General features: G+C 34.9%; 1 protein-coding gene across 2 annotated transcripts in view; it reads left to right on the plus strand.

The window, feature by feature from the left end:
• The window catches only part of LOC149083640 (E3 ubiquitin-protein ligase LRSAM1-like), a 53,962-nt gene extending 32,889 nt beyond the window's left edge, over positions 1 to 21,073 (plus strand). Inside the window, exons 17-25 of one of the 2 annotated variants that reach the window (XM_089234124.1) lie at positions 1,905 to 1,992; positions 3,224 to 3,298; positions 4,814 to 4,894; positions 8,548 to 8,643; positions 9,999 to 10,097; positions 11,099 to 11,230; positions 11,646 to 11,737; positions 12,710 to 12,869; positions 19,442 to 21,073. In XM_089234124.1, the coding sequence (XP_089090250.1) occupies positions 1,905 to 1,992; positions 3,224 to 3,298; positions 4,814 to 4,894; positions 8,548 to 8,643; positions 9,999 to 10,097; positions 11,099 to 11,230; positions 11,646 to 11,737; positions 12,710 to 12,869; positions 19,442 to 19,564 (946 nt within the window). In that variant the 3' untranslated portion in view covers positions 19,565 to 21,073. The remainder of the gene's footprint in view (positions 1 to 1,904; positions 1,993 to 3,223; positions 3,299 to 4,813; positions 4,895 to 8,547; positions 8,644 to 9,998; positions 10,098 to 11,098; positions 11,231 to 11,645; positions 11,738 to 12,709; positions 12,870 to 19,441) is intronic. The other variant, XM_089234125.1, reaches the window with a different exon arrangement.
• The last annotated feature ends 6,314 nt before the right edge of the window (positions 21,074 to 27,387 follow it).

The raw sequence follows: 27,387 nt of genomic DNA on the forward strand, positions 1-27,387 counted from the left end.
GTGATACTATGATGATGGCAAGACGACTCTGTTTCTCTCTTTTGGTACAATTTGAATTTTTTATTGACTTCTCAGAGAGACTGAATTGTTCTCACAAATCATGAAGATCTATTACAGCCCAAATCTCTTTTACAGTGTATTTGTTACAATAAATATGATGTTGCAATAAATGCATGAATTTGCTTATTATGCAAAATAACTGGTTTATCACATTTAGTATAACATATATATTATGATGTTTGGTTGTATGGCTATTGTGATAGTCTTGCATTTTAAGGGCCCAGGTTTGATCCCTTAGACGCACTGAAGTTCATTTTCTGTGGTTTTTCAACTTGAAGCTGGTCTCCTATGTAATGAAGTTTCTTCCCAGAGAACAGGTATCCCAAAAATATGATACAGTCAATGCTTGACATAACGACCCCCCCCCCTCGTCCCATTGAAACGGGTGTTATGTTATATTGGGAGGGTCATTATATTAAAAGTAAAACATATATGATAGGTGTTCTATGAAAACATTTGGAACTTATCCAACCGGTCATTTTAATTTGAATGGTTGCTATAACATGGGGTTGTTGCAATGAGCGACTGTATTTGCAAAGTGAAAAAAGAAAAAAATTCAGGCATCTGCCACTCTCATTTCTGTGTTGTAAGGTATATGGCATCACTTCCTCAAAATATGACAAGCATACCTCAGACATCACAAATATGTCAGGGATGTATAAAAAGTTCCAAACTAAAACTTCCCAACATGCACCAATTTACAGCTGAGAAAATAGCATCTGCATGCACCAATTTGTTAAAAAATTCTCAAGTCCTCGCAGAGGAATGTGTTGGCATAGGCCTTCACAGCCGGCATTTACATTGAGAATAAGGACTTGCCGGAATGTTAGCCCATGGCCTGCTATTTCTTTTTTATGTTTCGCCCATAGCTGTGGCAAGCATTTGCAGAGGTGATTTATGGTACTACCGAGTACAAACGAGGTGCCCTTCTTATCAACTTTTCCAGCTTCACTTTCTTGGCATGGTTGTTATGTTTGGCTGGTTCCCTCATGCTCATTTGGGATTGGTCGAGAACTGTTACTATTTTGTGATTGGTGAAGATCTATTGTCAGGTTATTTCCAGAGCAAATTTCAGCATATGAAAAGATTTGGAAACAGGCTGGATTTATCTTAAAAAAAGTTTCTTTTTTTTTGAAGCTATTCTTATGCCTATAAATCTCTTCAAATGCAAAGTATAAAATACTGATTTCCAATTTTATTATACATATATTTGATGTGTAATAGGTAACATATTATTTTAAAAACCTTATTTTGTATGAATGTTAATATGTGTATGGTAGGCTATGCAAACTGCATTGATCTAAACACAAAAATTGTGTTTTATACATTGCTTAAAACCATCAAGCATTTGATGGAATATCAGATTTCATACATTATCAGTAGCATATGCAAAACAATAAATGAACAAATACTTTTCTCCTAGAATATTGTTGCCACATTTATTGCTGCTGTATCAGAGTATACATGTAACATTGCCATGCATATGCCATAGGCAGAATGGAAAATCTGGCTTCTTGTAAAGATCGTGGCCACATTGTGATGTGGATGTCTTATTAGAAAATTATTTAGCACTTTCTAATCAGCCTAATATTTTTTAGACTTATTTTTAATGGTCCCATTAGCATTTAAGGTAATTAGAAAAAAATTGAGATTGTTTGCTCAAACACATAGCTCGCGGTTTCATCCAGTAGTATAGTATTCTTCCAGTAGGGAAGTATTTAGGCTCTTTGAGAAAAAGGTTGGAGGAGGGGGGGGGGCAAAAGAAGATATTGCTTTCTTCCCCCCCCCCCATTATCTTGTATCCGCCTATTGTATAAAAATTTCAATTTTTGTTTTCATGTCAGTGTATGCGATGCTGATGCAAAACTGGTGGATGTTCTGTACGGACGGGCATTGGACCAACAAGTGCTTTTAAATAGATTATTAGATGAAGTAAGCTGAATTTATCTTCTACTGCAAAACAAGTATTTTTTATAACAAGAATAACTGCAGTGATGGGGAATTAATAGTTTAATTGTGTAATGTTTTTGGACAGTTTCTATTACTTTATTTTTCTGAATGGACTTATTTGCTGAATTTTTAATTTCAAGAAATCGTTCTTATATTGTCAGAAATGGGTAATGTTTGTGATTGATCAGATCTTACATAATTTATTATGCATGATATACCAATTACAAAAGACATTTTTTGAATATGTACACATATTTTAAATTAAAAAAATGCAAATTACTTTTAGTATAATGCATGATATCTATAAGAAATAGAAGTGATGCACTTGTGTGCAATACTGATATGTTGCCACGGTGAGAATTTCGTAAAAAATTCGCCTGTAATTAACATACTCCTAAAAAGTTCTGAAATTTTGACAATTATTTGAAAAGCAAAATTTTCAAAACCCTATTATGAACTTCATCAAAAAATTATGTGTATAGAGATTGAAATGTATCTCATACTCATCTTGATCTATTGTTTTTATAATATTGTCAAAAATTCAAAATCTCCCACTTGGTCGGAAACAAAAATTCAAACATTTTTAATGACACAAGACTGATTGATCTGTCTTTATTAGGTTCATTATCATCTCAAAGAAAATGGTTTTCAAAATAACTTGGAATGCACAGTAGAATGAACTATTTTGCTCTGGATATATTATCCAGAGCAAAATAGTTCATGTAAACCAACATTTTTTCTTGTGAATTGTACAAATATATAAAAATACAAGGCCACAAGAGGTAAAATGCTCAACGAGATGGCTGGGAAAAAGATGCTCATAACAAATATGGATGTCATATATTACTAAAATACAACAACCCAATTAAAAATGCTATCACAAACGTTATAAACAATTTATATATACACATGATAAAATATTATACAATGCCCGTAAAATGTATTTATTGTTGTCTTATTCTAAGTATGGAAGCTTCTCAAGTCACCCCAACATGTTTATTGTATTGTGTGCAAAAAAATAATCACATTCAGATGTAACCCATATACCAAATTTTTGTGATAACATTTATATATCTTGGAGTAGCTGATTCATTTTGGTGCATGTAAAATGGCCATACTGAGGGGAAACAATCAAATGTGAAACTGGGAATTTTTTAGCTTGAGCAATATGGATGAAGTATTACGTTTGTGAATCAATTGGTTTGTATTTCAGGAACGTTTGCAGAAAGAAGCATTCCAGAAACTGCAACTTCAAAGGGATAAGAGGCATCAGGAAATTGCTTATCAGGTGAACTTTCTTATTTCTCTGAGCTTCTATTCATCATTTAATCATCATGTAGAATTTCTTTTTGGTTAATACACAGGTTTGTTTTTTTTTTTAGTTGAGCTATCTTTCTAAAGAAATATTGGGTTACACGTAAATTGATCCATTGAAATTTTATATGCTTAGAAATTGGGCACCATTTATGTATAAAAATTAAACATAGAATTCAGAAACTAAATAAGTGAAAAAAATTTGAATATTTCAATTAGATATGATGATCTAAATTCTATCTCCTAGTGTCTCTTTTAGTATTTTAAGAGTTCATAAGGCGTCAGTGATACATTTCTGTTTCATAAACATCAAGTGTATATAGGAAGGTATAAATGTCTCATTTTGCACCATTAGAGAGTCAAGAGGTGGTTTTTTTCATTTTTCTATCTTTTTCTAGTTTGAGTTTTCACCTTGTAATTTGCATTTCTTAACCTTTTCACACCTGAGCCAAAACTGTAATTAATTGAATAATTTGTGAGTTACTATCTACACTAGGACCATTTGAGGTAAGTGCATGTGTATGTGTGACTCGTGTCTTAACCCTTCAATCATTAAAAACCATTTAAAATGAGGGAGAGAAGAGATTGAAGATGCCTATGTAGAAATATCTGGCTTGTGTAGGTATCAATCAAAGTAGGAAAAGAACATTACCATATTAACTTCATTGCATTAATTGTGTATTAAAAATCATTGAAGATTGAAATCAAACTGGATCACTGTGGGTTGGGTCAATAGGATGTTTGCTTATTATACCAAAATATATTAAGAAGTGTTGTAAGTTTGATACTTAATTAAGCCTCGTCAGAATTTTTTTTTAATACAGAGATTCAACAGAAATTGTGACGTTATGACTACTTCACCGAACACTGACTCTGGCCATATAGCTATATTGCAATTTATTACCATTAATGAGATGGGTTGGAAATGTAGGCACTGTCTATCGGTGGTCGCCTCAAGTTCGTTAGGGAGAATATCTTATCTATATCCTCCCTTGGATTTGAACCCAGGACCGTGACAGAAACCTTCATGGTGGTAGACAAGCATCTTACCACCATGCCACTCGGGTGCGCTTGGCGATATGACTGCTGAACACATTGCTACTGTAAGAAGTCCCCCCCCCCCCATCAAGAAGTTAGTATGCCAACCTATTAGTGAGTGACATTGAAACAAATGCTATTCAGAATCATCTATAAATTGTACTTCCTGATATGCTCTCATGTGCAAATTCAGTTGTGAGACAAAAATTATTAAGGAAATTGAATAAATTTTTATGACTATTGAGCTACTTCTTGAAAATATAAAACATGAGATATATAAAGAGAAAACAGAAATTTGAACAGGAAATCTTATTTGTCTTCACTGTCATTTGAAATTACTGATTATTTATAGAATGTTCAGAAATATCTTTTAGGTATTGTTGCTTGCAATAGTTAAAATCAATTGCTTTTGATATCAGTGTTCAGTGGATTTTTGTTTGTTGTTGTACAGATAAAATTGATAGAAGATGAGCTTTCGAAACTTACTCTGGCTGAAGTTAAGAAACAAGATTTGAAGGCAGATTTTGAGTTGGTAAGATGCTAGCTTGCATGCTATTTTCAAATATATAAACAAATGTATGCCTCCAAAATGTTGAAAAGTTATGGCAATTAATTTACCTTCTATAACAGGGTTTGCAACTTCTCACTATTCTGCATAATGATCAGCTGCAGTGGCGCGAGCTGTGCCAGTGTAAACACCCCATTGTATAAGCTTCACCAGCAAAATGACCCAGAAAAATCTGCCTTGCCTCTGTTTCAAGTAATATGGTGAAAAACAGGGAATTTAGTAATTAAAATTTTACCCGGGCTCCACTTCATAAACTGATACATATCCATTGTATATCTGGTTCCCTGCTAATAGATGCAATGCATCAAAAATTGTTTCTTTTGCAAATTACAGTAGAATCCCGTTATAACAAACTCCAGAAAACTGGAAAAACCATTTTGTAATAATTAAATTTCGTTATAAAGGAATTCAATACTTTTTACATTGTTCTTATGTGAACTTATCTGTGGAAAAAGTTTTCATTAAAATGAGATTTTTGCTATAATGGTGTTCGTTATAAGATTCGACTGTAGTTCATTCAAATACAAATACAAATACAAATACAACGCCACAACAGGCAAAATGCCCAACGAGGTGGCTGATAAAAAGATGCCCATAAAAATATGGATGTCATATGTTTCAAAAATACAGCAACCCAATTAAAAATGCAATTAACACAAATTACAAACAATATATACACATGATAAAATATTATACAATGCCCATAAAGAATACTTATGGTTGTCTTATTCTAAGAATAGATAGCTTCTCGATTTACCCCAACATGTTTATCGTATTTCTTTTTAAACGTGTCAATTGTGTTACAACTTACTACCTCCGGGGGTAAGCTATTCCATTTATTAACAACCCTATTGGAGAAAAATTCCCTGCGACACCATAACCTTGCATTGTCCCTCACCAATCGATACTGGTGTCCCCTTGTAAAAGCAGTCGATTGGCGGTGTACTAAAAGTTCATGGTCCATCCTATCCATCCCATTGAAAATTTTGAACACTTCGATCATATCTCCTCGACACCTGCGTTCATCCAATGTAAACATATTCAAAAAATGAAGTCTTTCTTCATAACTCAATCCCTGTATGCCAATAAGGACACGCGTAGCTCTTCTCTGCACCCCTTCAACCAAGTCTATGTCCCTCTGTAGGTATGGTCTCCAAAACCTTACAGCATACTCCAGTCCAGGACGAACTAAGCCTCGAAAAAGCGGAAGAATGACTTTAGGAGAACGCGAAGAGACCTTTTTGAAAATGAGACCAAGCATTCTATTCGCTTTTTTTGACAACCGCTGAACAATGTTCAGAAAACTTAAGTCGCTCGTCAATGAGAATTCCCAAATCGGTGACTCTAGTTGCATCCGGGATAGTGACACCATTCAACTCGTAAGAGAACCGTGGGTTGTTCGAACCAAAATGAGCGACCATGCACTTATCTACGCTAAACGTCATGCTCCATTCATTTGCCCATGCTGCAATCTTGTTTAAGTTGGTCTGGAGGAACTCCCTATCGCTTTCATTTCCGATTACCCCCATTAGCTTCACATCATCTGCGAATTTGCTAGTAATTCCATCGATACCCTGATCGAGTTTGTCGATAAAAAGTGAAAAAAGTATGGGGCCAAGGACACTTCCCTGAGGAACTCCACTTGTGACGTCTGTCCAACCAGAGAATTCCCCGTTCACCATAACTCGTTGCGACCTATCTCTTAACCACGATTCTATCCAATTCAGCAAGTTGCCCCCTATTCCAATCTCGTGTAAACGCTTCAAGAGTTTGCCATGTTGGACCCGATCGAATGCCTTCTGGAAATCAAGGTATCGACATTTTTGCTCTTACCCAAAGCCTTAGTCACATAATCATAGAAGCAAAGGAGGTTAGTTACACATGACTTCCCCTTCCTGAACCCATGCTGATTATCCGACAATACATTATTCTCGTCTATCCACTTCACAAACTGCCTTTTGATGATAATTTCCAAAATTTTCGAGAGGGAGCTCGTCAAACTCACTGGACGATAATTAGACACCACTTCTCTACTACCCTTCTTAAATATCGGAACAACGTTAGCCAGTTTCCAATCTCTCGGGACGATACCCTCAGCAACACTACTCCTGTATATCTGTGCGACTGGCCCCAACAATTCATTAGCACCTTCCCTGAGAACCCTGGGATAGATATCATCTGGTCCTGGTGCTTTGCTTGCACATACATTTCTTAGAAGATTTAGGACCTCCACCTATTAAATCCATAATTTTAATTTTACAGACAATTTTTTTTCCTACATTTTTCTACAATTATTTTTATTTCTTCTGCTGGATTTAGCTACTGTTGGAGCCTCGCGGGTTGAATAGAAACTCAAGGATTGATTCACACACCAAATAGACTTTGAGAGGAGTTTTATTATTGGGATGGAAAATTTGCAAAAGGCCAGTCATGTGGATAGTATTGACTATCATGAGTAAATCGGTGATGGTACCAAGATAAAATGGGTTAGCTTCACATAACACCAGGCAGAATACCTGTAGATGTTATGAAAGGGTGTGCACACGCACCCTTACCTGGTGCTCCTGTATGTATGAGGTTACACGGAACCAGATTTACGATATATGTATTCTTATTACTTGAGCTACATTCTTGGAACAGAATATCAGTACTTTGGTGTGAGAAAGTGTTAGTCTGCTTCAATGTTGAATGCCACCAACCTGCTATGGTGAAATTTAGAGATGACTGCTTCTCTGTTTTCGACACAAAAAATCATTGTGTTTGGATGTGGAACTCTCTTGTGCAATGGCACAACATGAGCCTGATCATCCCATATGACACATTTTTTTGCTCTTTGAAATTATTAGGGTCTGTGTAGGCTATATATATATATACATACATACATACTTCAAAAAAGTTTCGTCACTGTGAGCAGAATACAAAATATGCATTCAGCTACAGAGTTCAGAAAAAAGACAACTTTTCAATTCCCAATGAGGTAGCAGAAAGAAATGGGGTAAAAATACACGTATTAAACTTTAAGAGCAACATGTATACAAAAAAGTCAGTGTGATCCATAGCTAATTACTATCGTCAGTAGAAATAATGAATGTAAATAGTCTGTTTATCAGGGTCTGCTATTGAGACTTAAATAATGTGCACCCTGTCCAAATCAGTTTAATACGCAGTAATTTTACCTAATCGCAGGCTGCATGAAATCGCCTCAAGGGTTGAAAAAAAAACTATTGCAACTTAATCTGTATTCTCATGTTAAAGAATCACTCACCATATTTTTTACCATTTGAATTGATTTGTAATATGAAAATTCTCTGCTCGAAATGAAATCTTAAGTATCAGTAACTGTTTTATATACTTTCAAATAAAAAAAACATTCTAAGAATCCATATGCAGTCCAACTTTTTTTTTCAATTAGTTTTGCTTGATGCAAAATAAATATTTTTCTCACTGGGCGTTTAGTTAAATTACTTTTCTGTTAATTAATGAAAGACTTTGGTTTGTATGAACTACTACTGTTGTTTTTCCTCCTTCGTCTTAACAAGGTTTGACTACATATTCATTCCCACCAATAAACTTTCTATCAATATGAAAGAATGCTAATTAAAAATTATTTATCCCAGACAGTTTTGGCAGAACGGAGGACTGCCCTGGCTGTTCTGCTCACAGATTTGCTTGAAGCTAAGGAGGTCAGAGAACAGGAATTAAAACATAGACTTGTAAGTTATTGTGTAACTCTTACCTGTTCAATAGTTTTCAATAAAATCAATAAATTTATTCAATGCTTTTTTTCTTCTTCATGGGTTTCATATTCCATTTCCCATAGTATAGTGATAATTTTAGTCACTTGAAATTACAAACCACCTTTTTTATATAACTCAAATATTTTTAACAAATTTCCTCAAAATCTACCAGTTGACCAGTCAATATGCTGATTTCTTACTTATTACAGTTTTAAGAGAGGAATTCCTGTAGGCTTCAAACTGGTAACAGTGAAATCGTGAATTTTTTTTTTTGAAATTTTCACTAAGTTAAACTCCTCTTAATACAGTGATATTCATTACTATGATGAATCCCTATGTAATGATATATTTTCTTCAAAAAGATTTTGAAACTGCTACAACAATATTTTAAAATATTTTGCATAAAATCACCTTCAATATATTTTAAAACACCATGCTTGTTCTTGTTCCGCCAAGTGCATCAAGGGGGTATCCGTATTTTGCACTCCTTTCCCTGAAAAAATTGAAGCCAGGTCACTACTTTCTGTGTCGTATACGAAATCATAATGCAGTGAACCATGCCACAAGGACAAAATGTTATGCTGGAATTTTATTAATTAACTAATTTATTACAATTTTGTGCTGCCAATGTTACTCATTCGTGTATTTTGGTGGTACTAACAGCACCACAGCACATGGATTTGCTGGTATGGCAATAATGCTTTCTCTTGATATAATGATAATCCTTCCACAATATACAACTCACCAGATCTCACTGATGAAAAACATTTTGTAATGCATTGACAATGCCATGAGAAATTTAATTCAAAAGAGCGGTTCCAGAGTGAAACTAGAATTTTCATATTTGCGAGAAATATGTGGAATTCTCAGGCTTTGCTACTAAAGTTTTTATAAGGAGATGAAAAATGCTGCTTGTCAACCGAATCTCAACTTTTTCATTAAAAGGAGTTATCAGCTTATAATACCAGGCTCTTCAGGAAAGAAAATATCCACGCTCACTAGAACCAATCGGAAATAGTGAAGACAGAAAAACGTATTAATTTAATTCATTCATATTACCTAAATTCACTGGATTTATTCATAAGTTTGAATAATTAATTCATTAAAAAAAGTTTCTTTTCTGTTATGTTAAATTTTTTAAATCCTTCTGAAGAAAACCAATCCCTGTCCCCCATCCCTATCTTTCCCATTTAAATTCAACCAACTTTACATGATTTCATCTTATGCGACTATTTTGCAGAACCAATTAATTGCAAAGCAAGGGACACCTGTATAGTAAATGTAGTGATATAATATATAAGGTGTAGTAATAATAAGTGTTAATTTTTCAGCAAGAAATGGAAGAGAGACATATGAATGAGATGAAAGACTTTTGGCTGATTCAGTTTCAGAAGTTGATGGACAAACGACCCCCAGAAGTGTTGGATGCTGTAAGCATCAATTAAAAATTAATTTTTACTTCCAGTGAAAGTTGTTAGTTCATATGGTTTTTTTAATCCAGAAATAATTATTCATGTTATAATTTTTGGATGCAATTGTCTTTAAGTACTAATGAGATAATTGTTTGTCTATTTTTCTGAATAGAGCTAATACTTGAATAGTTAAATCTTGAACCTGACTGCTTAATACATTTCATAAATTGATAAAATTATTGTATTCCCCTGCATTTGCCGGTATGCTGAGAAACAGCAATGGAGTGTAGATTATGGAAATTATCAGCTTCTGAGTCATAGATTCTGGAAAATTCTTAAATACCTTTGTTCTAAAAATACATTGAGTTGCATGAGTGAATATTGTGATCAGGGGTCTGTCCAGCCGAAATTTAGGTCAGCTTACCGGACCCTTCACAAAATTCCGGATCTGAAACAGACCAATACAATGGACAAAATGGAAATTAATGAAACAATAAATTTGGCATTTCATTTCTTTTGTTACTAATTACTACATTATTTTGCTTCCCACAAAAAATTACTAAATTTTAACAAAATTAATGACCCCCCCCCCCTTTTCGCAAAAATAAGGAAAAGTTTCACAAAAATAGGACCCTACTAAAAATGTCTGGACGGACCCCTGGTGATATTTATTAAACCTTACTTTTCCCAGCATGCCAGAAATGGACTAGACCTCCCCCCCCCCCGCTCTCTTCCCCCCATATTCAAAAAGCTGGTGTCCCCAAATTTTACAACGTGCCGGCTAATGCGAGGAAATATAGTATATGCATATGCATACATTCAAACCTTATTGAAATTAACTTGCTTATGTAAATTGAATATTTTTCTTGTCTGACATTTTCAAAAAAAAAATTGGTTTGTCAGTTATAAAACTAGGTTAGCACCAAATATTTTTATCATTTGTTTGACTTTGTCTTTACAAGGTTCAGCTGTATTATATCTTTAGTATGAGTTCTGATTTCTTTTTTTTCTATTCTCAGGAGCTTAACATGGATCCAAAAGTGAAAGAAATCTTGTTTGAGGCTGGAGCAGGTTACTTCTCGCCTTTATTTGCTATCAAATCGATTAGCTTCAAGCAACTAATGTGGATGTCTTTCACTGACCTGAAGAAAGTATGCAATACAAATTAATATTTTTTCAGTTAAGAATCCGGCACCTTCATCCTCAGACACTCCACGTGTCATCAAATTATACTAAACATATGTTATCAAAGACCTCAGTGGACCACACATTAAAGACCCCTAATTTAAATTATGTACTTTTCCCTTTTAAATTATAATTTTGACCCACCATAGCTATATTTTTCTTCCCTAGTAACACACACAATTTTATCTGAAGCAAAAAATTACCAGTCAGTGGTAAAGTAATTCAAATTGTTCCGAAAATTATCAAATTTATTTGTTTATTTTTTTTTTTTCATTTCTAAACTCTTGGTTATTTTATCTCCATACTCATTTATTATGTGCAGCCATGCAGCTATTGATTGGTATCTAATTATTTGACTGTATTAATTTTTTTCTTAAACAGCTGGGTATTCTGGACAATTCTGTTTGTGAATCAATAATTTCAAAATGCCAAAATTATCTTGAATTTGAAAAACTTGGTCAAGCTTCTGGAAGGTAAGGCTTAATTTTTCAGTCTTCAAGAGTAGCAATATTTTTTAATCATAAAAATATTTTTACAGAATTTGTAATGGAGGATATATTTCATCAATAATGAGTGTATAGATCAATAATACAATATTATGACTAATACATCCAGAGAAGTTATTTTCGCTGTTTTTTTAGTAACTAATTCCAACATGGTTTGATTATAAAATTTGCTATACTATACCCAGGGTCGCAACTGGGGGTAGTACCGTCTTAATGCATGGGCCCACCTGGGCCTCACAAAAATGAGATCCGGTTGAAATTTTCTAGGATTTACCAGATAGGGCCTCCAAAAAACCACTTGGGCCAGGGAGCCCATAATACTCTTAAGATGGCCCTGCGAGGGAGAGCAGGTGGGTCTGGTGCGCTGAACAAAAGGGTGGCAAATTTCACCCCTTTAACCTTGCCTTCAACATTAGGAGGCTCCAAAATGTGTGTTATCCCTGGATGAGTGTGGCATTGACTAAACCAGTGTTTCTTAAAGAGGTTGATATGGCTTCCTTAATGGGGGAGGGAGGATAGAAGCTATATATATATATATATATATTAAAAGGCAGCATATAGGATCATATAGGCTCTCCCAAGTTTGGAGGAGGGTTGATGAGAAAAAAAAAAAGAACTTTTTGAGAGAATGATAGAACAAAATTTAGAAAACTGTATAATAAAATATGAAGCATGGACACCATGTGGCTATTTTTATTATGACAAATGTTATACAAAAAATGGGTCATTTTTTGATTGACTTCTTGATAAATTTTTCTCTTTCTTTTTTTACTGTTATATGACAACAATAAATTTGATTTGATTTGAAAAAAAAAATACTTATTGAATTTTATAATATTATATGAGCATATGATTTTTTTTCAATATCATTTCAACATTTTGTAGATTGTTAAATTCCTACCAAACTTAGAAACATTTTTTTTTTTTTTTTTGCTCCAGCCTGTCTCCATCATCACCATCAACAAGGGATCACCCATTACCAACAGCTCCTCCTGAGGAAGATGATGTCTTTTCTGAGCCTTCAGCACCCCCTCTATCACCAGGCACTGAAGTTACACTTTATTGCCAGGCAGAGTGTGTGATTTGTTTGGACAGTCAGGTGAGCCTAAACAACAAATTGTAGCTATGTTCTGAAAATTTCCATCAAATTTTCAAACTTTTTTTCTTCATCATATTGAATTAAATTTAGTACAGTCAAATCCTGATATAACAAACTCCAGGGGACTGGAGAAATCACTTTGTTATAATGAAATTTTGTGTAAAGGAATTTCCAATTTTACGAATTTTAACATTCACTAAAAGATTTCGTTACAACGGATTTCAATTCTAATGAAAAAATTGCTTTTGCATTTTAGATAATAAAAAGAAATGAAGTTAAATTTTGAAAATTACACAAAGCAACTGAAATCAATTAGGCTTTGCATTTTTTTCTATACATTTTAGGTGCTGTAATTTTTTTTTTGTACACGTACAGTGGAACTTCTGTTAATGAGCGATTCACGTAATGAGCAAAAATTGTAAATAAATTTTGACTCGGTTAACAAGTAATGATTCGCATTGTGAACAAAAATTTTGCACTTTTACGTGAAATTAAATAAATATTAAATTTCATTTTATCACAACTGAGCTGATTGTTTTTCTTTTTCGTTCATACATGCACTGTGGAATTGTGTATAATATTTCCCCTACATTCTTGGTCAGTGCAAAATCCCATAAAGAAGAGAACCCCTCTTTTTTTTAGGGAAGGTTGGTCAGTGTGCCTCACTCGAAAAATTAACATGTGCGAGCATGGCTGTTTATGGTACAAAACTAAATGTAGCATTGTAAGCATGCGCATGTGTGCTTGAATGTTTTTAAATTCTGGTTGAAGAAAACTGTGAGCTGATTACATTATTGAACGTGACTTTGAGAGGCCAGCTCATAAACAGGAGCCAACATTTGTTAAAGAGATTGTGTCCTTGGGGGAAAGACCATGGGACTCTAGGTGCACAAGGAGGACATTTACAGGGACTGGTGGTAGAACTTGGCCAGGAGTTGGCCGTAGATGAACTGGGGCTCTCCTTTGCAGGTAAGAGTTTATGTATGGTATTTTATCTGGGGAAGAGTGAAATGAGATTAGGGAGATGTACAGAATGGGGGGAAATCTGTGCATAATTTAGTAGAAAGAAACCAATCAGATAAAGCTGTAGCAAAGCAAGCAATGAATCTGTCTGACGACAATGCAATTTTTTAAGGAGACAAAGGGATAGGCTCTTTTTCAAAGTCACCCAAAAAAATGTTAACTGACAACGAGGGGTTAGTAAATCGTCTTAAATGGTAGTCCTCCTCTCCCTCGTCGTTTAGAGTAAGTTAATTTGTAAACATTATCATATTGTATGTTTATTTATGGTTTTGTGCAAAAAAAATATTTTGTTCTGTTACTTATTTTGTTATATTATTGACTGAATGTCGTTTTCGTTAGTCATTTTTATCTAAATAAATGATTGTGGAACGAATTATCCGATTTCCCATTACTTCCTATGGGGGAAATTCGATTCAATATATGAGCGATTTGGATACTGAGCAAGTTGACGTAACAAATTAAGTTGGTAAACCAAAGTTCCACTGTATTGTGGAAACCAAGGAAACAACAAATTTCTACACTTGCTCAAACAAATGGTCTAGAAAATTCTCTTGAGGTGGTAAATACTGTGAGTTTCCAAACTAACCAAGGCTTCTGATGCTATAGGTACCAATCATGAAATTTCGTATTTAAATTGCCATTTTTGCCCTTTTTGACTATTGTTTTCATTTTGCAAGTGAACTTCCCGTGTTCCATGAGTACAGCACAACCTATCAGCAAGTTTTCAATATTTGTTTTCTTTTGCGAAACAAAATTCTATTACTTCAGGGTTATTCATGCAAATTTTCAAGTCATTCTGACCAGCGGTTCTTATTTTATGGTGTTTTGAAATTTCAACTTAATTATAATCACCCCGTGTTTTGATGATTTTCAGAACCTTTTTTTTTTAGCATTTGTTACAATAGATTTATCCTTTTGTTATAAATGAATTCGCAATGCATTGCTCCTTTGAAATCATATTTGAGGAATTCGAAAAATTTTTGTTATGATGAGATTTTCCCTATAAGTGTGTTCTTTATAACGTGAATCGACTATATATATTAGTTTTCTTCTTAATTAATTCTTTTATGAAGTTCATAACCCGAGCATCACATACTAATATTACAACTGAACCATACATGCTTTCCGCTGGGGAATTTCTAAGGAATTGGTGCACGTCAGAAAATTTGTGCATGTACATGTAATCCTAATATATGTATGATGCCAGAGCTATGTTTTTTCATGATCGAGAAGTATTTCCAGGACTGAATTACTACTACTTAACCATACATGCACCTCGTATGCAAAAAGTGCATGCTCATGTTTTATATAGTCTATTGTGTTGTTTGTTTGTTCAATTAAAAAAACATTCCTGTATGGAGTTTTTAATGAATTGGGGGTGTGTATATGATTGTATGTATATATAATAAGTGTTATACCTAAGATAAGTGTGTGTATATAGGTGACCCTAACATATTTATGTTGTTAGAATTATGTTTGTTTTGTCTGATACTAGTGCTGCCATCTAAGTCTAAATTACTGCTCCCTAGCAATAATAAATGATTCCTTATTTTTCAATTTTTTCATTGTCATTTTTATTAGTACAAGTGAAACCTAATAAAGGACACCTATGGGACCAGACTTTTTTTCCCTTAAATATAGATGCTTTTTTCTTATTCAGAGTGTCCCTCGAACAGAGGTTGGACTGTGCATAGCTTAATGAGGCTTACTACTACTACCTGACTGCATGGCCCATCATAAAGTTTGGGACGAATTGATATGTGCTAAATGAATGTTCTGGTTGTATGTGAGGCCCTAACGTATTTATGTCAGGGTTATGAATGTTTCATGGTCTGCTGGTGCTGCCATCTCCTCTCCATATTTTGAGATGAAAATGGTGTATGTTATGTGAATGTTATGAATTGATATTTTATGTAAATATGATGTTGATAATCTGCCTGCTGTCTGAAGAGAGATTTCTTTAATTAGAAGATCAGCTCACATTCGCATCTTGACTATGACTCATGCTAAGACTGATTCACATGCATAATAATTTATTGCATTACTTCAGGGCTTGACAAATTGAAAAACAGTTTAGGTGCCAGCCAGATTTTTTGGTGCCAAAAACAAAAACATTTCTCTCAAAGGAAATGGTCTAACATAATGTATTTCTGTTCTCTTCTTTTCCAGTGCGTGACCCTTTTTATATGTTTGTGCACATAACTATATAAAGTCTGAAAATTTTGTGTTGCCCTCAAAACGAATTTTGTAACCTCACATAGAAAATTTTAGGCTCCCCCAATGTTTATTTTTTAGTCTTCATGGCAGTCTGGTGCCTGGGATTAGTCAATCCCTGTTGTACTTTATTCCGTCTTAAAAGACTTGGGAGAGTTTACCAAATAAAAACAATGTAGGGAAATATGTCCTCTCCACTTGTTATTATAAGATTCCTCCAAAGATTGGTTATATACAGAGATGATGATTTTAGGAAGAAAATTTGACTCTGTGTCCCTGTGGAGGCAGAGTTGACACTCAAACTCATACATTGGGAGTACAGTGAAACCTATCTAAGACAAACACTGTATGAGATGGAAACCTGTCTTCAATGGAATCAAAAAATAGTCCCTTCATTCAGAATCCTTCCAAAAATAATTCCCCCATTGATTAATACTTTTATGCACACCTTTATAAAATATGAACCTGTCGAAAATAGAATATCATTTTGGCCTCTGGAGAGAGAAAGAGAGAAAGAGTGAAATGAAGAGGTATATAGTGAAAAAATATCTTTTGAATGACGACCCACACACACACACACACACACACTGTATAGGTTCTGTTTCACTCTCATACAATTCAATTTATATATGCATTATATATATATATATATATACGGGGTGATTATAAAAAAAACTATCCCGACATATGGGCCCCTAACTATCATACCATTCACAGAAACTGAATGAAATTTTGGCATAGGGTATTTTGAGGTATGCGCTCAAGAATGATATGGAAAACAACAGTGTCACTGTAACAGTTACGGTTACAGTGAGAAATTTTCGAAAATATCAAATGGCAACACCAAGTTTTTTGTATTGGAATGCGAGCGATCTCCATACTGAAAAACACTAAATAGCATTGGAATGGCACCTGTAGCATGAAAATCCCCGGAGCTAGGCAAGGAAAAAGTAAAAAGGACTTTGCCGTGCACCAGAGCATTAATGTTCGTTTCATTCGTCACACCGTTTCTTCAGCTGAGATCCCAGCCTGATTAGTCCTCCACAAGGTCATGTGGAAAATTTGTGAAACACAATAAAATGCTTTATTTTATGCTGCTTCTCTGTCCTTATTGGTTGTTCTCACTTTTAGCCTATCTACCGCTGGTGATTTTCACGCTACAGTTGCCGTTCGAACGCTATTTAGGGTTTTTCACAATGGAGATCACATTCCAATACAAAAAACTTGGTGTTGCCATTTGATATTTTTGAAATTTTCTCACTGTAACCGTAACTGTTAGAGTGACACTGTTGTTTTCCATATCATTCTTGAGCGCATACATCAAAATACCTTATGCCAAAATTTCATTCAGTTTCTGTGAATGGTATGATAGTTAGGGACCCATATGTCGGGATAGTTTTTTTATAATCACCCTGTATATATACATGCACAAAAAAAAATTATTTAAGAAAAAGGAAAAAAATTTAGATTTATGAGAGTGAAATAGAACCTATGCAGTGGGTCGTCATTCAAAAGATATTTTTGCACTACCTCTTCATTTTTTATCTTCATTTCTCTTGTATTTTTATCCTACTATATATATATTATAAAACCAATATAATATATATGTGTACATTATGTTGAAAAGGAAAAAAATCAGATCATCACAGGATGATTGAGCAGTCTACTATGCGCTCATTGGTGGATGATGGGGAATTCTGGGGTTTAAACATGATGTATATATGAGTAATATGATGTATACAGGATGAATGTTCCCTGTTCGGTCAAATGAAAAGGGGTAATAGTAGATGAGCAACAAGTGGAACACCTTTCCCCAACCCTGTTTTATCTCACACTGTTCTGGAGTTACGTCAATAATCAGTTATGGGTAAAAAAAATGTGTCATGTCCAAAATATCCCAGATTTGTGAAGTTTCTGAATGACCTACATGTAAACTATAACTTTTTTTTTTATAAGTACATATATTGAAAGAGCAGAAAAAATCCTATAAGGCGACGTCAATTTCATCAAAGTTTATGGATTTAATTGCGAGCTACAAACGCTGAAATATTGGCGAAGTTTGAAATCGAATTGTTGCTGAAATTTTTAATCTCCAATTCCTCAAGCACATTTCTAGCTACAATCAGTCAAATTTACCAAAAACTGTTCCCTGCACTAGCTGTCCAAAAAAGCCTTCAATAAACCTTTTTTTTTGTTCTGGTTCTGGAAAGATTCAGCTTTGTGTTGGCAATACATCACTAAAATCTACTTTCCCCCCCCCCCCCATATCCTGGAGCAGGACCCCCGGTCAGACTTTTCACAGGCCCTTTCTGTAGTTAATCTATAACGTGAAAAAGCAAAAAATGATGAGAATTTCTCGGGCCCCAGAGCTAGAGCCCAGTCACCCCCCCCACCCTTGTGGAGGCCATGCTGAAAGTAGCTTTTGCCAAAGTAGACACCTTATAAATTTTGATGGTAGTTTTATTTTGAACATTACCAATCTCTCAGCTCTTGGAGCTCACCCATTAAATCCAAATATCTGGATAGAAGTGGTGTCACCTTATATGATTTTTTTTTTTTTTGCGAAATGAAATTGTCCCCACAATCTGCAACCACCAATTAAAAATATTCATTGAATATCTACTTTGACAACGCTGATTTCAGTTATGTACTGCAGACGAAAAGCTGAATTTCTCCTGAACCAGAAAACTCATATGGTTTATTGTAGACTCCAGAACCAAAAGCTTTTGCAATGAACAAGTTTTTGGTAAATTTAACCGATTGTAGCTACAAGGGTATTTGCAAAATTGCCAATAGAAAATTCTTTCGGCAATTTGATTTTGAAGTTCTCCAATCTTTCAGCGCTTCCAGATTGCCATCAAGTCCAGATATGGTTGAATACCATTACAGCGAAATCTTGTTTTAACACAAACACTTTTCTAATCCCCCAAATAAGTATGCATAGGAACAATGCAACCTGAAATCTCTTTGTAACGAAATTTCCTTATAACGAAGTGATTTCTCCGGTCTCTTGGAGTTTGTTATCACAGGATTTGGCTGTATTTCAATGAAATTGGTGTCACCTTATAGGATTTTGTCTGTTCTTTCGAAACATGCACTTTGTTTGCATTTAGGTCTTTCAGAAACTTCACAAATTCAGGTTTTTTTCAGACTTGGTGCATTTTTTTCATAATCCATTATCCCCATAACTCGTAGGATATTTCATGTTCCACTTGGGCTCGTCTAACACTCTTTGTTTTTTTGGCAGAACAGAGCACTTTCATCCTGCATATATATGTATATTAACTTAATGCATATTCGATGGATCTAATGGTTTTTCTTTTTCTTCTTTGCAGAGCACTACTGTCTTTATTCCATGTGGTCACGTTTGTTGTTGCTGGACATGTGCAAGTACTCTGAACATTTGCCCGATATGCAGAAGCGACATTGCTACAAAATTTACACTTTCAGTGCCATAGCTTCTTGTTGCTGTGATGTTTATTCTTTCTATATTTTAGCATGTACATACATGTATACATATATATATATATATACACACACACTCATACAACTGTCATATTTTGCCATTCCTTTCTTCGAAATATCGAGCCACAAATTTTTTATAGCGACTGTAGATCTTTTCATGCTAATGTACAACACTGTTTTCTTTTGTCCAGTGCTTTACTCTATTCGATTGCTTCGGTTCTCAACTATATGCATCAATGTTCAAAGAGTTGATTAGCTTATGGAGATGCGGCTACACACTTTATTTTTATCAGGCTCCCGATTATCTGTGCAGTTAACTGATGCAAGTACTGCAAAGTACTGAATCTGAATAATCTTGACATTGGTTTTTAAAGGTAGTAAATAATAATAATTCAACTGCAAAAAAAAATATTTATTTGTTCTTCAACTGTTTTTTTTTTCAAATACACTATCTTACATGCGTTAACTTTGTTATGGGAAATTTGTTAATGCACGATATGTATAAACAAATGTATATATTTGGCATTTGGAGGTGTCTAAAGTTTTTAACCGCTTAACAGTTTTGTTTTTTTTGCCATATTGTGTCACAAAATGAGCACATTTTTGATTTACAAAATTTTGTATTCAAATCGATTACATAAATTCAAATCCTCAGTTAAAATTGTTACAAGTGTTGTATTTTTTAATTTATGCTAATTTTTAATTTTATGGTATTTTTAGTTAAAGTTGGTTTTTTTTCGAGCAACTAGCGGAAATATCCATTACCTTTACAAAAATGGATGTCAAAAAAGATCATGCATTTTTTTTAATACTTACATTTTTGTTTCATTTCAAAACTGAGCTTTTTGTATGGTAAGTTTCAAAAAATAGATATAAGCAAAAAAAAATTGTATATCACAATCGGAACAAAAATATCTGGTTGACAACTTTATCCAGACAAAAAATTTACTGGACAACTAGAGCCATCTATTATAAATACTGCACAAACTGACAAAAGACAAAAATGTGCTTAACTGTGTTTTTTTAAATCATTAACATAAAAAATCATAAAAATTCAAATAATTACTTATTAGTAGGGCTATGATTTTTATGAACTGAAAAACCGACAGGATATGCTCCACTAAAAATTCATATATACTCCAAAAAAATTAAAAAATATGGTATAAAAATCGAAGGATATGTTTTTATAAATAGGCTGACAATATTTTCTTCGAGAAATTACAGGGAATGGCCAATCATTGTCGAAAATGATGCCAAAAGAAAGGTGCATTAATAAAACTGCCAATAGTTTCTAATATCACCAAAAAAATCACCAATCATTGCTAAAAACAACGTCAAAGCTAAGTAAAATTGTCAATTCCTGCTAAAATCACTGTTGCGAGAAATGAAGCTGGGGAAGAAGAAACTTGGGGAGGAATCCCTCTTAATTTTTATGCTGAAATACAAAAAATAATGGTCAAAATATGAAAATATGCCATTAATTCTAAAGGTAATCAAAAATGCTCTAAAATTACTGAAAATCCTGAAAAAACGCCTTAAAATTGCTGAAAATCATGAAAAAAATGCTCTGTTGTGTAAAAATAGCGAAATATGTGGTCATAGAAATCTTAACCTTACTTATTAGTTTTGAAAAATTATGAGACTAAAAAATCGGCATGACTTCCTTCATAGCTGGATGACTGGTTAATTGAAGAATGTGGAAGAAATTAGAAAATTGATACCTATATTCACCTCTAGAGGGTGGTTTTTCTATGCAGATTGAAAATTTTTTGTGAATATATGACCAAATTGCTCAAGGCTTATGGCAAGGCAACTAAGCTTCTCCAGCAAAACTACCTTCGTTATCATTCCTTCCCTAAAGAGGGTATGTTATTGAGTTTATATAAAAACTTGCTATTCTCATGAAATTTTTTTTTCATGAATACTGTGCTTCCGCGCGAAAAGCTATGCAGAGATTTTCCCGTCATTGGAAATTCTCCTTGTCCCTTGATAAACATGTTCCTAAAGTTTTACAATTTTTCAGATGGGAAGTTAAAGGTGTAGCCAGCTCGGAACAAATCATTTCTCTATAATGTCTTCATCTTAGAGCTTCTTTGGGTGCACTGGCTAAAGCACCAATCCCCAGCCTCTGTAGTCATTCCAAATTCAAATTCCAGTAAGAAATAGATGTAGCCAAGTCCTGATTATTACGGCTATCTATTATAGTATTCTTGCATTAAATTATTTCATTTTATACTTTGAACCTTCACTTCAAAGACGCCTCAATCATTCTATCAATACACTATTATCAAGGGATCTGTGAACGTGTTATTTCGACATGATGGCTACATGATCGATTTGTCATGTTTAATACATCTAAGAGACTGAAGAAAATCTGTACAAGTCTACTCTGGCTCATTCAGTATCAGATTTAATCCTCCAAAGTGACTTCAGAAGTGTTGCAAAACTGTGGGTGCTCGTCTTTAGCTTTATGTAGGAAATTTGGATTTTTGAATAAATTCTGCGGGTGCTCAGCCCTCCCCCCCCCCCCACATCCTGGAGCATCTAAGGCATGTCCTCCTCAAGCCAGACTTTTTACAGTGTTCTTCTATAATGAATTTTATAGCATGAAAAAACAAAAAATTATGGCAATCACCCTGGGCTTCAGGGCTGGAGTGGAGCACTGTAAGCCCCAGCCCAGGCGCTATGCGTGGACCCGTGCCACAAATCACCCGAGGGAGGATTATCTATTTTATCGAAAGGCCCACAACACCCCTGGCTCTGATGCCACTTTTCTTTAAAATCCCAGTGAGAGAGAGAGGCATTGGATATTATAGTCATTGAAATCTAAAAACCGTTGAACCCTAAAGCAGAATGTTCTGCCACAAGCCGTCGGCTGACTGGAAATTGTTCTGTAATAAAAATTCCCGTAATAGTTTTTTTCTACACTTTTCTTAAAATTCTTCCAAATTGTTCTGCGATGGTTGCAAATTTCAGCATATTCTATTTTGTGGTTGTAGGACCCGGTCTAGTTATCTTTCTTGTTCATATTGTGTGATGATAATTCATTTCAGCATCACCATTAATATGAGAGATTTTTTTCTTAATTGATTTCCCAGAAATAACTTAAAGGGGGAAGATTGCTTTCAGTCCAAAAAGAAATTGAAATTAATGTTTGTGCGCTCAGTATTGTCTCACCTCTAACCATGTAAAACACCAGAGGCAAAAATGTTTTCAATCCGATGTAATAAATGAGGAAAGGCATGGCACAAGGGGGGGGGGGCAACAGTGATCTTATTCACACTCATTTTGATTCTGCCGGAAAGTTTTGTTTTGTGTATTGAAAGCGTTCTTCTCCCCCCCCCCCCCACCCTTCACTTACACCAGTGTACCTAATTGCTTCCTCTACAGCATTCTTTCACAATCCTGACTGTCTCTGTTAGTGTTAATTTGCATGCTTCTCAGGACTTTGCACAAATTTACAGATTTGTACAAAACATGGACATTCTGTATTTATTCTTCCCGGTGCTTTCAAATTGCTTGTGAGTTGTACCAAAGAGCATTTATTATATGGATAGTTTTACAATCACGCTTCTTCCTAATAATGTAAGAATGAGAGAGATTTCATTCTAAAAGTGCTCATGATGTATTCAAGATGTCTGGTTCAAAGTTGTACTCACCAGGAACATTGTATATAGGGAGTGTTATTTTAAATTAAACACCCTGTACTTATTAAAAATGTAATTTCACTTGATAGGGATATGAATGGTATTTAGTATTATGACCAGAAGGAATTCCTAAAATCTATTGAGTGCAATTGTATTGTAACCAAGTCACAAAATAACTTACAAAAAATGTCTATGCAAATTACATTAAAGCAGTGGTTCTTAAAGTGGGAGTCATGGCTCTCAATGACATCACCAACCTCTGTAAAGTGTCAAGCCAAAAAAAGTTGATTTGTGCCTATGCAGTTTGTTAGCATGGAACTAGAATTTGTATGATTTACATAATTATTATTTTCATATTGGTGCTGTAGGTGTATGATTACAGGGGAGCAACTATTGCCGAACATTTGAGAACCACTGCATTGAAAGATTTTTGTTTTATATGATCTAGCATATTCTGCAAACTATTAAAGAGTCTTTACAAAATTTGTGTGCTAAAATGGAAAATACCATTACATATCATGAACATATGTGCAATTGCATTTTTGAGAAAATTTTTTATGACTATCGTTTTGGCTATACACACAAATTGTCAGGTGACTACTACAACTAGGTAACTCAATTTTTATTGTTTTAATAAATCATGTAAATTTTGAATTATTAAAAATAATTATTCTGCTTGGAGGAGTGTTATAGGTTCAATAGTTGTAGTGTATGGAAGCTCATGCCAAAGGCATTTAATTTTTTGTGCTTACCTAACTGGCTCTTTATTTCTGTAATATTCGCACGACGGAATTATAGATGTGTATCAAATGTTTTAAGTGATAAAAAATTGTGTTGAGAAATCCATTCCAAAAATTTCTGTTCATTCCTGTTACTTTTGAGCTCTCTGTCAATAAAAATGTACCATTATTTCTCTTTATTATTGATGTAGTTGATTATGATGACAAAATCCCTTTTTTATATGTGATTTTCTCCTTGGAATCCTGGGATTATAGTGGTAAAATTGAGAGAGAAAAATGAAATAAATTTAAAGTTTTTAACAAAATTTGAAGTATATTATCACTATTGTGCAATGTCCTTTCCTTTCTTGATATACAGGGTGGTAACTATCGACCGCCCAATAATTACACACGAGATTCTTTTTGGAAAACGAATGCAGAAAAGCGTTTTTCGTTTTTGGATCGGACAAATATTGAGTAGTTACACGGTTTCACCGTCACCACAGTGATGGTCGGCTGAAGTTGGTTTTCTGTGGTTCCCAACTTCAAGGCGCAAATGCGAGCCGATCTCCCTGTTACAAAGTCTCGCCACAGAGAGCAACAGTCCTACAAACAGTACAAATATTCAGTCACTACACATCACTCACTTCACTTCTGAGATATAGATGGCAGCACTGAAAAATCATACACAACACTAGATACGTACTCAGACTGTTAGGTACACACTTACACTTCCGGCGCAACTCACTAGGTAGTAAATTGCCTATGGCGGTAGACCTGAGTTGTGCTCGGTTTGAGAAAAAGAAAAGTTACAAGGTTTGAAATTCTGTGACGTGTCATTTTTCTAACGGTCAGTTACGCGCCAAACTCCGAACCAAAGTGCATATATCTTCGCCAGCAGCGGGTTGTCACTTCTTAAAAATAAACTGAAATATTCAATCCCATTAGAAGCCAAGTTCTGCCTTCTTCGTTCACGATTAGCGCTTTTTCTCTCCATGTAGTGTGATACTATAACCTTTCTATTGCGTATAACTTACGTATTAGCGTTGGCCCCTATGTTGGCAAATTTATCACAAGATTTGTAAAGTGTTAGCCAAATAAGATCTGTTTGAAATTTGTTTTAGCCAAATCACCACCCTTTTTTGCTAAAATGTGGCAATTTGTTTAACTTCAATATCGTCAAATTTTTTGAGGGAAAGTAATACAGTGAGTACGTGTTTATACTGCATGATCGTTATTTTACGTTGTCGTTTTAGTCAAATTACACTGAAGAGCCAAAAAAAACTGGTCCACCTGCCTAATATCGTGTAGGGCCCCCGCGAGCCCGCAGAAGTGCCGCAACACGACGTTGGCATGGACTGGACTAATGTCTGAAGTAGTGCTGGAGGTAATTGAGACCATGAATCCTGCAGGGCTGTACATAAATCCGTAGGAGTAAGAGGGGGTGGAGATCTCTTCTGAACAGCACGTTGCAAGGCATCCCAGATATGTTCAATAATGTTCATGTCTGGGGGATTTAGGTGGCCAGCGGAAGTGTCTAAAGTCAGAAGAGTGTTCCTGGAGCCACTTTGTAGCAATTCTGGACGTGTGGGGTGTCGCAGTGTCCTGCTGAAATTGTCCAAGTCCGTCGGAATGCACAATGGACATGAATGGGTGCAGGTGATCAGACAGGATGCTTACGTACCTGTCACCTGTCAGAGTCGTATCTAGACGTATCAGGGGTCCCATATCACGCCAACTGCACATGCCCCATACCACCACAGAGCCTCCACCAGCTTGAACAGTCCCCTGTTGACATAGGGTCCATGGATTCATGAGGTTGTCTCCGTACACGTCCATCAGCTCGAAGCAATTGGAACCGAGACTCGTCAGACCAGGCGACGTGTTTCCAGTCCTCAACAGTCCAATGTCGGTGTTGTCGGGCCCAGACGAGGCGTAAAGCTTTGTGTGTCGTGCAGTCATCAAGGGTACACGAGTAGGCCTTCGGCTCCGAAAGCCCATATCGATGATGTTTCGTTGAATGGTTCGCACGCTGACACTTGTTGATGGCCCAGCATTGAAATCTGCAGCAATTTGCGGAAGGGTTGCACGTCTGTCACGTTTAATGATTCTCGTCAGTCGTCGTTGGTCCCGTTCTTGCATGATCTTTTTCCGGCCCGCAGCGATGTCATAGATTTAATTTTTTACCCGGATTCCCGATATTCACGTTATACTCGTGAAATGGTCGTACGTGAAAATCCAAATTTCATCGCTACCTCGGAGATGCTATGTCCCATCTCTCGTGCGCCGACTATAACACCACGTTCAAACTCACTTAAATCTCGATAACCTGCCATTGTAGCAGCAGTAACCGATCTGACAACTATGCCAGACACTTGTGTTATATAGGCGTTGCCGACCGCAGCGCCGTACTCTGATTGGTTCCATATCTCTTTATTTGCATACGCATGCCTGTACAAGTTTTTTTGGCTCTTCAGTTTACATGTTGATCAATAAAACGACAATATTTTTTGGGGTTTTTTTTTTTAACTTTCATCGAAACTGTTACGCGTAGAAAGCTTCAATGAAGGATGTAAAAATGGTAGCTTGACGAAAGTGTGTGACTGGTGGAAACAGTAAAATAACAGCTATTCAATCGGAAACTTTTAATCAAACTTATTATGTTATGAATTGACCTATTCAAAGTAAATTTTGGTTACACCACTCAATACTGATTTTGTTCTAAATAAAAATTTCAGTGATTTTAGGGTGCTTTTGGGGCACTCATTCCGAATCTGACATTTGTTTTATCAAAGACAAAGTTTTAAACAAAGCTCTAGTTTTTGGGATGAAGTGAAAGTTGAATTTCAATGGTAATACCAGAAAGCAGGTGCGGATCTATGGGGGGGGGGGGTTAATCAGTGTGATCTGCCCCCAAGCAAAACGTGATAATTCATGACATTTTCGGAACTTTTATATGATAATATTGCATTGTGTTTTTTCAATCAATCCGTTGAAAATTACCAGTATAAACATTTTTGATTAAATAACAAATTCAAGAAAACTTTGACTAAAAAATAGGAAAAACCAGTAAATTTTTTTTCAAAAAAAATCGGGACTATTTCCAGAAAATACGGGACAAAATGAAGGATGTATGGTCACCCTATTCACAGTGCATAACTCATTTTATTTATTTATTTTTTATTGTTATTTTGTAAAATCACCCCTCCCAACAACGCTCAACTCCCAATTCGCACATGCCGAAAGCAGCATGCAAATCACATTGAAACTGTGCGAAATGTAAATAATTAATAAACTTAATATCAAACATAAAAATTACTGATGTCTGGTAATGATGTGTTGAATAAAATATTAAAGCATATAAAAATTTGAAAGAAAAATTTCCACGAAAAAATTAGTGGCTGCAGACTGTATTGAAATACGTAAGAGTATTCGTTGACGTAATTTTTG

This window comes from Pholcus phalangioides, unplaced genomic scaffold, assembly GCF_987345545.1.
Source record: "Pholcus phalangioides strain wild (caught in Gottingen) unplaced genomic scaffold, Ppha-v1.0 ptg000008l_1, whole genome shotgun sequence".
Lineage (NCBI taxonomy): Eukaryota > Metazoa > Arthropoda > Arachnida > Araneae > Pholcidae > Pholcus > Pholcus phalangioides.